Genomic DNA, 12,773 nt, shown 5'->3' on the forward strand with positions numbered 1-12,773 from the left:
TAAATGAACGCCAATTGTTTTTTTAAATAAAAAATGTTTACATTGAAGATTGTTACCACTATAGAAAGCCTCTTGGCTTAAAAAAGAAACGTTTTTTTGTCGCTTTACTATGCTGAAAATCCTAATCCAATTTTTTCTGTTTAATGCATTGAGAACTCACTGATCTATTCATGGTCAACACAAATATTTTGGCGAGTATTTGGATTAAAAATGGTGCAATATTTTCATAGTCTCGCTCACGATAGATGGCGCAATAAAATTGGTTTCCTTTCAAACTCACGATATATCTACATTTTGGCAATATGTCGCCTATATTTTCAACTATGGTTTGTACAAAGGCTATGCTCAGGGATATATTGCTTTTTGTAAATACTATATTACATCTTTAATATTTTTTCAGGCTATATGCCTTCTACTGGAAATAAACTATGTTGTGCATTAAAAATGTGTTTTTAAACCAAATCTAGTTTTAAAATATATAGGGGAATATTAAATATTCATATGAAAACATGTATAAAGCATGCTTATATACATTGTAGAACCTTAAAATATGTTTTAAGTAATTTAAATTGAGAGGTTATATGAGAGGGGAAGTCTAACAATTTATCAAAACTTAAACATTATTTAAATTAATTTTATGGGTCAGCTTGGGGATGGGTTTCCAAAAGTTTCCGAGTTTTTGTGATATACCCATTCTGGGACATGTCAAATTATTCTGGAAACGTGTCCCTTAGTAACATGGCGATTTTCGAAGGTGTCAAAGGAACCATTCAGCCTCTTGATTTGCCAAAAAGATGGGAAGACTGATATTATGTGGCCTCCCAACCAATGACAATTGAGAGAAGGTCGGTAGATGTATTGATGGAATAGAGACCAATTGATATATCAAGGGACAAACAGAAAATTCCTTACAAGGAGACATCAGTAAATAACAATGTGATTGATCCAATAGTTTGAGGTGGATGGAGGATGAAGCAATTAGGTCTAAAAGGGAGGGATTTGTCAAATGAGATAAGAGAAGGCCAGAGTAGATGGATGGCTGAAATATAGAATCAAATCTAAGGAAGAAATGGCATTGAGTGACAATTTAAAGTTAGAGATTGCTTGTCATTGCCTAGTAGACAATGGACTCGAGATTGAGACTAGTGCTAATGACTAAGCATGGGCTAGATTTCTCAACATCAGTAGAGAAGGTTTAGGTAAGTTTAGAAGATGCAAGACAAATAGGCAAGGCTAGTGGAACTAGAAAAGGGTAATACCATTACGGTTGCTAGGGTCTCCTAGAAAACCAAACAAACTAGCATCATAAGTTTAAGACCAAAAAAAACAAATATAAAATACCAAAATCTAGAGGAGATAAGGACCTTGTCCTGATAACTGGATTGACTCAGAGTATTGTTATAGGTTGTATTTGTTAGCATTGAAAGGAATTCCAGAGAACTGATATGTGGAGTTTAATAGCATAGATCTGAGTAATCGGATGAAGTTAAGAAGTGCCTTTCGAAAAGACTTAAAAACTTTTCTGGGACTTCACTGAGAGTGTCTTCAAGGTGAGAGTGGAGACGGGGTTAGCATGCAGATGAATACTCTATTGGTGTTTGTGATTCAGTAACAAAACTGCATTTATATCGTGCTTGAAGGAAAGCTAGGCTACTTGTTTCAAATTTTGAAGGATAAAACTTCGAAGTGTTGAGCATTGCGTCTTGCACCTAAAAGACACACAAATGCAAACTTCCAGTAATGTTCTAGGATCAGTTTTTTTTGATTTTCCATCCATGGGACAAGCTGGCAGCAACCTGTATGTCCGATCAGTCCACTATAACCAGAACCACCTATATGTATGTTGGAGACGAGTAGTGATTGATTTGTACATAGATCATATAAATTCCACCACAGCAGTACCACATAACATAGAAAATTTCCACCAGTGAAACCCAACTGATATATTAATACAGGTAAGATTTATAGAGTATGGACTCTTGTGACAATTTTTACAACAACTATAATTAACAATTTCAAATCTACATTAATTGCAATTCAAACTGCAATAGACAATATGTATATGAAAGTGGAACCACTTCACTGAATCACACACACACACAGAGACCTGAGTACTTAGATGAAGCTAAGAAGTGCCTTCCGAAAAGATTTTAAAACTTTTCTGGGACTTCACTGAGAGTGTCTTCAAGGTGAGAGTGGAGACATGGTTAGCATGCAGGTGAATGCTATCTATTGGTGTTTGTGATTCAGTAACAAAACTACATCTATATTGTGCTTGAAGGAAAGCTAGGCTACTTGTTTAAAATTTTAAAGGATAAAACTTAAAAGTGTTGAGCATTACATGTTGCACCTAAAATACACAAATGCAAACTTCCAGCAATGTTCTAGGGTCAGTTTTTTTTGATTTTCTATCCATGGGACGAGCTAGCAGCAACCTCTATGTCTAATTAGTCCACTATAACAAGAACCGCCTGTATGTATGTTGGAGACGAATAGTGATTGATTTGCACATAGATCATATAAATTCCACCCCAGCAGTACCACGTAACATAGACAATTTGCACCAATGAAATCCAACTGATATATTAATACAGTTCCGATTTATAGAGTATGGACTCTTGTGGCAATTTTTACTACTATAATCAACAATTTCAAATCTACTTTAACTGCAATTCAAAGTGCAATAGACAATGTGGACATGAAAGTGGAATCACTTCACCGAATGATATGCACACGCATATTGAATAACTACTGCCCTGCAAATCCTTGAAGCTCGAATAATTCCCTGCATAAGAACGTCTTCATGAATGAAATGGGTATCATCCTCTGATCCTAGCAACTAATGGGTCTTTATCCGCCGATCAGAGTCTCCTATGGGTTTCCATCTACAAGAATTCAAACACAAAGTGCTCTAGAAATAAATTTGGCATATAGTATTGATGCCCTTAAAAGGAATTGTTTTCCTAATTTTATATGCTGCAAAACCTCAATTAAAGTAGCTAGTTAGCCTAGACCCAAGTTGGTGCCAAGGTCGAAAATTTGAATCTGACATGTTATATCAGATTAACCCTAAAGCTGATGGTGAAGCTCCAAGAGGTAATGAGTTGCTCTGTAGATCCAACTGGAGTTTCCTTGGCCCAGTACTACTCCATGGTATGTGAAGTTTGATGCTGCATTGTATAAAAGGTACAGAAAATATTGCCTGGTAAACTAGATGTTAATGGCTCTTCACAATGATCTTCTGACAATGATAGCTTGCCACATCCTGATCTAATTCCCTTGAAATCTGAATATGATGTGTGTGCATTGTTACCAATCTGAAGTTCTTTTCTGCAGGCCAAATTGTGATGGTGCCATGAAATGTGTTGAGCTTATATGGGATGCTCCTGGCCTTTTTCTAAATGATGGTTTTCTGATAATGATAACTCGTTGTCAGGTTGTCCAAACCTCTTCAAATCTTATAATGATGTGAAAGATTTGGTGCAAATATCTTGTGCTCTCTTGCAAGAGAGACTATGCGGGTGATATTCTGTAGGACTCACTGAAATGTCTCTGCATCAGTCCTCTGCTGTACTTCTAAAATGGGAGCATGATACCTTCCCTAGTAATGGGCATGATACCTTCCCTAGTAATCAGGTGTGTAATCTGCAGCCACTAGAGGTTATGGAAAGGATTGTTTGTGTGGCCAATGCATGCCATGATCCTAGACAAGTTAGATAGAAAACTTAGATCAGCAAGGATGAGATGGTAACAAATTGAGAGGGATGCCAATTGTCCTCCAGTTTTATCATCCCCAGCATGTAACTAGTGAGGGAAGTTATCTAGATATCCTCCAATAGACAATGTAATTGCTTGCCCATGCCCTTCCAGTTATACAATGAATGGTAGGATTCAAAAGACAAAGAAACACAAGTTAAGAGAAATTTTTTGCTTTCCAACCTTCAATTAGGTTGCGTCGTTGAGATTTTTTTCACTTCTTATTCTCAGCTGTTCGTAAATGAAGTAGAGGAAAAGAATTAATTTTGCTACAGAAGCGACTAATATCATAAAAAAATCTTTTCACGTGCAAATTTATTTATTTTCTTAATGTGTAGATAAAATATCTCATAATAGCTTATTATGCACTTACAACTATATATATATTTATAACATGACCTGAACCCATCAAAAACTTTGTCAACATTTTAAGCTCTTTGATAACAGTAGAGCCTCAGTGCTTTTGGTCATCAAACAGTGCTCTCTTGAGTGGAAATAACTGTGTTTTTTCAAATAGATGTCCATTACCACTGCAATTTTTCACCAGGCTATTTCAAATAATGGGTGATGCCATGCCTGTGTACTCCCTTTGTAATATATAATTATATTCTAATCCTTTATTAACATTCCCAGTTTGTTTACATTTTGCATTTGATATTGTTATAGAAAATTGAGTGCGGAAAATATCTCCAATTGCAGGAAGAAAAACTGAGAGGTAAACCAGGTTACGAGCACCTAAATGAACCTTTGCATATCTTGATTGAGGCCAACTTACCTGCAAACATTATTGATGCCAAGATGAAACAAGCTCGGGACATTATAGAAGATCTGTTGAAGCCTGTGGTACAGTTTCTGTTGAACATTTTTGTTATCACCCCTTTTCCTTTTTCTTGATTTCACATTCCCATTTTTTATTGATTCAATTTTACAGGACGAGTCTCGTGACTATTTGAAGAAGGATCAGCTGAGAGAACTGGCCTTGTTAAATGGTACATTAAGAGAAGAAAGTCCCCGTATGAGTGGAAGTGTTTCTCCTTTCAGCAACACTGGAATGAAACGTGCAAAAACAGGGCGTTAGCAGGCAAGGTGCATTTCTGGAGTTTCAATCATGACTTTTGGAAGGAATTTTACATCTCTTACCGGGTTGAATATTTTTGTTTATGGAATATCACAAGCAATGACACAGAGAGCAGTCAATTGGAGAATGTGGAACTGCTCAATACTCTGTTTTAAGGAATTAAGACTTGGTTCATTTCATGATGTGTTCAATATGTAAAATCAGAAAACTCTTTGAAGACTTATAATGACAGCAGAATTTGATACTGTTGTCAAGTTTTGACGCTCCTCCTGTATTCTTTCTACTGCATATCAATTGCAACGGCTGAAACTTTTTAGATATGTGACAATATCCATATATTCTGAGCTTCCATAGGTGTGCAGAAACATCTTTGGGAGTAAGCCATCAGGTTTTATGGTAAAATATTACTCAGCTCTCTAGCAAAGTTTTGAATATTGTATGCTTCTCTTAAGCTTAACTTTGTACATCTTCTAATTACAACGTGGAGCTTTAGATTTCATTCCCTTTATTTATTGATATACGTTATTAACTAGTTTAAGGTGAATTATATTATTAGTCTATTCTTGTGAAGAATTGACAGTTCATTCAAGTCTTGACATGAACCCAGTATGTTAATCTTACTTAAAACATCAAAATTTGTTAGAATGGATGAGCATGAAGAGAAGCAAGTGTAACATGTACACATGAATTTGTGATGAACTTAGGAGAATTAATATAGCATTTGTTTTTTGCAGAATAGTTGCATGCAGTTTTTGGTGGTTTAGACACGTTATATGTGAAGCATTCCTATATTAAGTTCTAGTCAAGAGGTAACATATGTTGAAAATAGTATAATTATTTTTAGCACTTGCAAACCAATGGGCATCGATTGGAAACCACTCTTTTGTTGAAAATGCACCTGCATATTCATTCAAGAATTATCAAATAATTTACCAGTGTCCTGAATCCTTGCTGAAGCAACACACATTTAGCATACAAAATTTAGACATTTTGATAAAGAGGCTTTGTTGGGGACGTTAACACTGTTATATACAAAAATCGTTAAAAACATATCAAAGTTTGGGGCAGAGCAACTTTATATCAGTGGGTGGTTAAGTCACTAGGTAACTTCACAGTTGTTGTGAGGACCCTGGTTTAAAGTCCTAATCATCCAACTTGGCCATAATTTCTTTGACATGTGCAGTTTTTTGAGATGTTTATTATTTTCCAGTATTCTTCAGTCTCTTTTAGTTTTTCTCATATAGCCTTTAGATACAACTCCAATTAGGGGGAAAAAATGAAGACTCGGTAACATATAGAGTTAGTTCATTAGCACTATGTACTACAACTCGGATAACTCCAAGTTTTTGGTGGTTTAAACAAGTAACATGGGAAGCATTCCCTATTGAATTTATATTACACGGAAATGTGACATAGTTTTACATCTGCCATAAGGTAATGGCTTCCAATGGATAACCAGTTTTGTTGAAAATGTGATTCTTACCATAGTATCAAGTATATTGGTGGAGTGACAGACAACCAACATGCAATAATTAGATATTTTGATAAAAAGGCCTGGGGTTATTATAAAGCCAAATTTCTTTGTTATTATATGTAGGGGAAATGGACGTAACCTTTCAACAAGGCACTTGGGTATATCACATGGGAAACTCTTCCTCCTTCTATGGTCTTGTATCTTTTATGATCTACTACTGTCTCCCTTCTTCCTATAATATCATCTTAAGTGACTCTAGTCTGCAATTTACATTATTATATCTCTTGGTACTAGTCCTAAGTGTGATCCAAAATGTTGAAAAAAAATAGACAATTAAATTTAGAAGCAAGTAAATGTTTAAAATTGTATATACTATAATCATCCAACTTGGCCATAATTTCTTTGATGTGTGCAATTTTTTTGATATCTTAATTATTTTCCAGTATTTGTAGTTTTTTCCCCTCATATAGCCTTTCGATACAACTCCAACTAGAAGGAGAAAGCAAGGACTTAGTAACATATAGAGTTAGTTCATTAGAATTTTGTATTTCGAAGAACTCAAATAACTCCAAATGTTTGGTCGTCTAAATAAGTAACATTTGAAGCATCTCCTACTGAATTTATCACTAGTCCTACCATGGGTCAATAGACTGGGGGGTTGGGGGGTGGTGGTGCAAGAGCATCCGAGGTGTAAGGGCAATCTTGCATCACCCAAAAATATTTCTATCTCTAGTTTTCTAGTTTTGTATTTTCAATAAGGGTTATTCTTGTGCAGAGTTGCTATTTAAGGGAGCTTTCTAATTTTAGTAAGTTGATATTATGTGCTCAGATTATTCTAATCTCATATGTGGAGGTCCATCTTTGACATATCAGCCTGTTAGATGGGTTTCATTGTCATATCATACGTACTAGTGCAGTTATTGCATATTTTCGGTGTGAATTTTGGCTATCAAAACTTTAGCTCCAGTGATGAAAGCCTAAATTGCTTTGAAATGAGGTGAAATCTTGGTTGATAGGTGCTTGCATGATCACTAGTTGAGGATTCCAGAATGAGGTTATAATAGCCCATCGGGGCAAGGGTTTGCTAGTTATGGTCTCCAGAAGTGGACCCATCCGAAAATGTAATTTCTAAATTGTTTTAGGTCGATCTAATGTAATTAAGTGTAATGAAATGAAATAATATGAGGTTTGTTGGCCTCAAGGGTTAGGTCTTAGTGTCTAGAACCTTCTCGGGCAATAAAAGTGTCTATATAAGGAAGGGTCATAAGTTGTCTAGAGTAGTTTTGGGTGATAGTCACAACCTTGTCTTGCAAATTGTTGTAAGGAAGGCGCCCAAGTGGGTTTGTATATTGTAATTTTGTAATTTCACACTTGTGGCGACTAGGAGCCCATATTTTGTTCTCTTAATTTGTGTTCTTTGTTTCTATTGTTTGTTGTGGTATTAAGGGGAGCACCCTTCATCAAGTGCTATCATAGTGAGAGTTCCTCAATGTGTAAATAGATTGTTAACTGGGAGGCAGTCTGCACCAGGACTATGGTTTGGGCTATGTGTGTGGACAAATTGTTGATTGTGAGGCAACTAGCGCTAGAGTTTCAATGGAAGCACGAAAATGCCTCCACGATGAGAGTGTGGCATCAGAGGTATTACACCTGAGGTTTGAGCCCTCTAAAGACGAATACAGCATTGCAAGAATAGATGCGTAGACTAATGAATCTTGCCTTACAAGATGAGAGTGAGGATGAAAGAGAAGGAGAAGGACATATTGATCAGGGAGAAGAGGAAGTTTTGAACCTAGAAGAAGAAAAACTTTTTAGGTTCATTTTTAGGCTTGGAAAAGACCTGAATTTGAGTTTCCCACATTTTCGAGAAATGTTAACCCAAAGGAATTGATCTATTGGATCAATGAATTAGAAAAATACTTTGAGTATGAAGAGATTGAAGATCCAGATAGGGTCAAAATTGCGAAGGCCAAACTGAAGGGTAACACAAAGATCTAGTGGCAGGAGATTCAATTGGAGCGAAATAGGAGGGGGACAAATAAAATAACTAGATGGGATCAGATGATAGATAAATTAAAGCGACAATTCATTCCCGTGGGTTAAGAGCTTGATCTACTAAAAAAAATGCACGGATTGAAGCAAGCGAGAAAATATGTTCAAGAGTATACCGAAGAGTTCTACCAAGTTCTCATTAGAATCGGCCATGCAGAAGCCGAGAAGGAGAAAGTTGCCTGTTATCTTAATGGATTGAGGTTAGGCATTTAGGAGGAGCTAAGTCTGGTTCAAATGACCATTATTGAGGTGGTGTACCCATTTTCCCTAAGAGTTGTGGAATAGTTGAATAAGAAGTTTGATAACAAGAATAGTGGAAGAGGTCGTGACGGAAGATCTGGCAGACAGTCTCATGAAAGTCATAATGATGATCAGAAGAACAAGGATGAGGCTAGTAGTCTCAATCACCATGGGAGAAAAAATTCCAATTGTTTCCATGATTAGAATAATAGAGATCAGAGAGGAAAAGGAAGAGTGCAAGGACCTAGAAGAGGAGGTTTCTGTGGAAAATATTTTCACTATAGAGAAAAGCATAGAGCATTTGAATGTTCCCGATGCCAAGGAAGGATTGATAGAAGAATAAAAGACCAAATTAGAGTTGCGCATATTGATGAAGATGTCAAATCATCGCATCTTTTGAAGATGTTGAAAGATGAGAAGCCCTAATTAACATAAGAGTTTTGCTAAGTGGTGAGAATGAACTTGATCAAATGAGAAGTTTGTTTCACACAAGGTGCAAATGTGAAGATAAGTGTTGTGATGTGATCATTGATGATGGAAATAATGACAATTTGATGTCAGAAAAGATGGTCACGAAGTTAAATCTCAAGAGGCAAAAACACACACCCCCATACCGTATTGTTTGGGTGCAGGATGACCACAAGGTCATGGTCAATGAGCAATGCCTAGTGAAGTTAAAGATTGGAAGTTACCAAGATGAGGTGCTTTGTGATATCATACCTATGGACATATGTCATATGTTGTTAGATAGTTTGTGACAATTTGCAATGCATGTTGTACATGATGGACATGCAAATACCTACACTCTGCCAAAGGATGGAGTGAAACATAAGTTGAAGTCATTGAAGGATCTAGATGAAAACTTATATAGTACTACCAGAGTATGTTTTATTGATGGAAAGAAGTTCCAAGAGGGCATGAGGCGTGAGCATATGTGTTTTTCTATCATTGTAAAAGATGGCAAAGAAGAAGTAGAAGAGGTACCTACAGAAGTTGAATTTTATTTTGGAAGAGTTTCTAGATATTGTCTGAGATAATGTCCATGATGGATTACCACCAATGTAGAAGATCGGTCACTAGATGGACTTGATTTTAGGAGCCAGTTTTCCAAACAAGGCAACACACAGAATGACATCAGTAGAAAGTGAAGAGTTGAATAGACAAGTTCATGAGCTGTTGTAGAAGGGGTTGATTCGAGAGAGCCTAAGTCCATGTGTTGTACCAATAATATTAGCACCTAAGAAGAATGAAGAATGGAGGATGTGTACAGATTCTTGAGCTATCAACAATATCACAATCAAATACTGATTTCCATTGTCGTGGATGGATGATATTATGGACTGTTTGAGTGGAGTTGTGTATTTAAAAAAGATAGAACTGAACAGTGGGTATGATCAGAGGAGATGAGTGGAAGATTGTCTTCAAGATAAAGGAACGATTGTACGAGTGGTTAGTCATGCCTTTTGAGCTAACCAATGCACTGAGCACTTTGACGAGGCTCATGAAAGAGGTACTAAAGAAATTTATGGGTAAGTTTGTCATTGTTTACCTAGATGTAATTTTAATATTTAGTAAGACATTGGAGGAACATTTGATGCACATTCATAAGGTGTTTGATAAGTTGAAGAAGGAAAAGTTGTTGATAAATTTGAAGAAGTGTAGTTTTGTGAAGGAGTTGATGTACTTGGGATTTCTAGTTTCAATAGAAGGTCTGAAAATGGACCCTGAAAAAGTGAAGGCTAACCTCCAATGGACTACTCCAAGGAGTGCAAAAGAGGTAAGAGATTTTTATGGACTGACTAGTTTTTATAGATAGTTTATCAGAGGTTTTAGCAATATTTAGGGACCCTTGGCTAAAATGATGAGTGGAGATAGGAAAGAATTTAAGTGGACTATAGGAGCATATAAGAGTTTTAATATGTTGAAACAAAAAGTTACAGAGTAGCATGTTTTAATGCTTCCAGATTTTAATAAGGTATTTTAAGTAGACTGGGATGCTAGTGGTACTGCTATAGGAGTTTTTTTGAGCCAAGAAGGTAGACCTATTGCTTATTTCAGTGAGAAATTGAATGATGCCGAAAGAAAGCATTTTATTTATAATCATGAATTTTATGCTATAGTTTAGACACTAAAAAATTGGAGACACTATCTTCTTCTTAAAGAGTTTTTTTTGTATATTGGTTGTCAAGCTTTGCAATATTTGAATAGTTAAGGAAAATTGAATCAAAGACATTTGAAGTGGGTTGAGTTTTTGCAGAGTTATACATTTGTTTTGAAACACGGGAGTGAGAAGTCTAATAGAGTTGCAGATGCTCTTAATAGAAGACAACTTTTGTTGACAAAAATGCAGATTGAGGTGGTTGGGTTCAATGAACTTAAGAATTTGTATCTGGAGGATCTTAATTTTGGTGAGGCTTGGAAACCTATTACACTTGATAGGACAAAGTGGTTGGATTTCATAATCTAAGATGGTATGTTGTTCAAGGGAAGTAAGATGTGCATTCCTATAAGTTCTATGAGAGAGAATATAATTAAGGAGAAGCATAGTGGAGGATTGGCTAGACAATTTGGTAGAGATAAAACCATTGCTTTAGTTGTTGAGAATTATTACTAGTCATAGTTGTAGCAAGATGTAAAGAAAATTTCACAGAGTTGTAGAGTATGTCAAATGACGAAAGGAGTGAAGCAAAATATGAGGTTATATGAATCGTTACTTGTACTGAGAAGCCTTGGGAAGATGTGAGCATGGATTTTGTTCTTGGTTTACCTAGGACACATCAATGGCATGATTTGATATTTATGGTGGTTGACAGATTTATAAAGATGACACATTTCATCCCCTGCAAGAAGACTAGTGATGTTCACGTGGCAGAGTTGTTTTTCAAAGAAGTGGTGAGACTACATGGTCTTCCAAAGAGCATAGTTTCTGATCGAGATACCAAGCTTGTTGGGTATTTCTGGCATACATTTGTAGAAGAAATTGAAGACAAATTTGAAGTTCAGTTCATCACATCATCCATAGACTGATGGACAAATAGAAGTTGTGAATCAAAGTTTGGGGAATTTGCTTAGATGTTTAGTTGGAGATAAGCCAAAAGGCTAGGGTCTGATCTTACCAAAGACATAATTTGCAAACAATAATTCTGTCAAAAAGAGTACTGGTAAATCTCCATTCCAAATTATATATGGGAGCAATCTCAAAAATGCTTCTGAATTAAGGCAGTTGGATAAAGGAGAAATAAGTAGTGCTGAAACATAAGATTTTGCTGAACATTTGAAGAACATCCATGGGGAGGTGAGAAAACACATTATTAAGATGAATACACAGTACAAGGCTAAGGCAGATGTGGAAAGGGGGTATAAGTAATTTCAAATTGGAGACGAAGCCATGGTTCATTTAAGAAATAAGCATTTTCTAGCGGATACGTATAATAAGCTAAAAATGAAGAAGTTTGGATCGTGCACGATAGTGAAAAAACATGATTATGGAAATGCCTATGAAGTAGAGTTGTTTGCTGAATTGAATATTTCACCAGTGTTTAACATTTCAAATTTGATATAATATTATGAAGGAGGTGATCATGAAATTGCAAAAGTACAATGGAGTATTCCAGCATCTACTTCAGTTACAAAGGAGATTGAGGAGATATTTGATAGTCGTGTTGGAAGAAGCACGAGGAACATAACATATGAAGAGTACTTGGTCAAATGGAAAGGGAGGCCATTGAAGGATTCATCATGGATAACACATGAGGAGGTTGATCGTCTTGGTTTTCCTTTAACTACCTGAGACGTAACAAGGTCAATTCCCAACTTACCCTAGGTGTTCGGTGCAGGAGCATCCTAGGTGTAAGGGCAATCTTGCATCACCCAAAAATATTTTTGTTTCTAGTTTTGTGTTTTCAATAAGGGTTATTCTTGTACAGAGTTTCTATTTGAGGAAGCTTGCTAATTTTAGGAAGTTGATATTTTGTGTTTAGATTGTTCTAATCTCATATGTGGAGATTTATCTTTGACATATCAACCTATTGGGTGAGTTTCATTGTCATATCATATGTATTAATGCAATTATTGCACATTTTTGGTATGAATTTTGACTATTCAAACTTCAGGTCCAACGATGAATGCCTAAATGGCTCCGAAACAAGGTAAAATCTTGAATGATGGACACTT

The 12,773-nt window shown here is 36.0% G+C and overlaps 1 protein-coding gene across 6 annotated transcripts in view; it reads left to right on the forward strand.

Moving 5' to 3' along the window:
• LOC149556733 (RNA-binding KH domain-containing protein) overlaps nt 1-5,333 on the forward strand; it is a 108,723-nt gene extending 103,390 nt beyond the window's left edge. For all 6 annotated transcript variants that reach the window (XM_089831234.1, XM_089831233.1, XM_089831236.1 and 3 more), the window contains 2 exons: nt 4,456-4,599; nt 4,688-5,333. In XM_089831234.1, the coding sequence (XP_089687360.1) occupies nt 4,456-4,599; nt 4,688-4,834 (291 nt within the window). In that variant the 3' untranslated portion in view covers nt 4,835-5,333. The remainder of the gene's footprint in view (nt 1-4,455; nt 4,600-4,687) is intronic.
• Nucleotides 5,334-12,773: the final 7,440 nt, after the last annotated feature.

Source organism: Cupressus sempervirens, chromosome 5 (genome assembly GCF_028749045.1).
Source record: "Cupressus sempervirens isolate cs-2001-9-10 chromosome 5, ASM2874904v1, whole genome shotgun sequence".
Taxonomy (NCBI): Eukaryota; Viridiplantae; Streptophyta; class Pinopsida; order Cupressales; family Cupressaceae; genus Cupressus; species Cupressus sempervirens.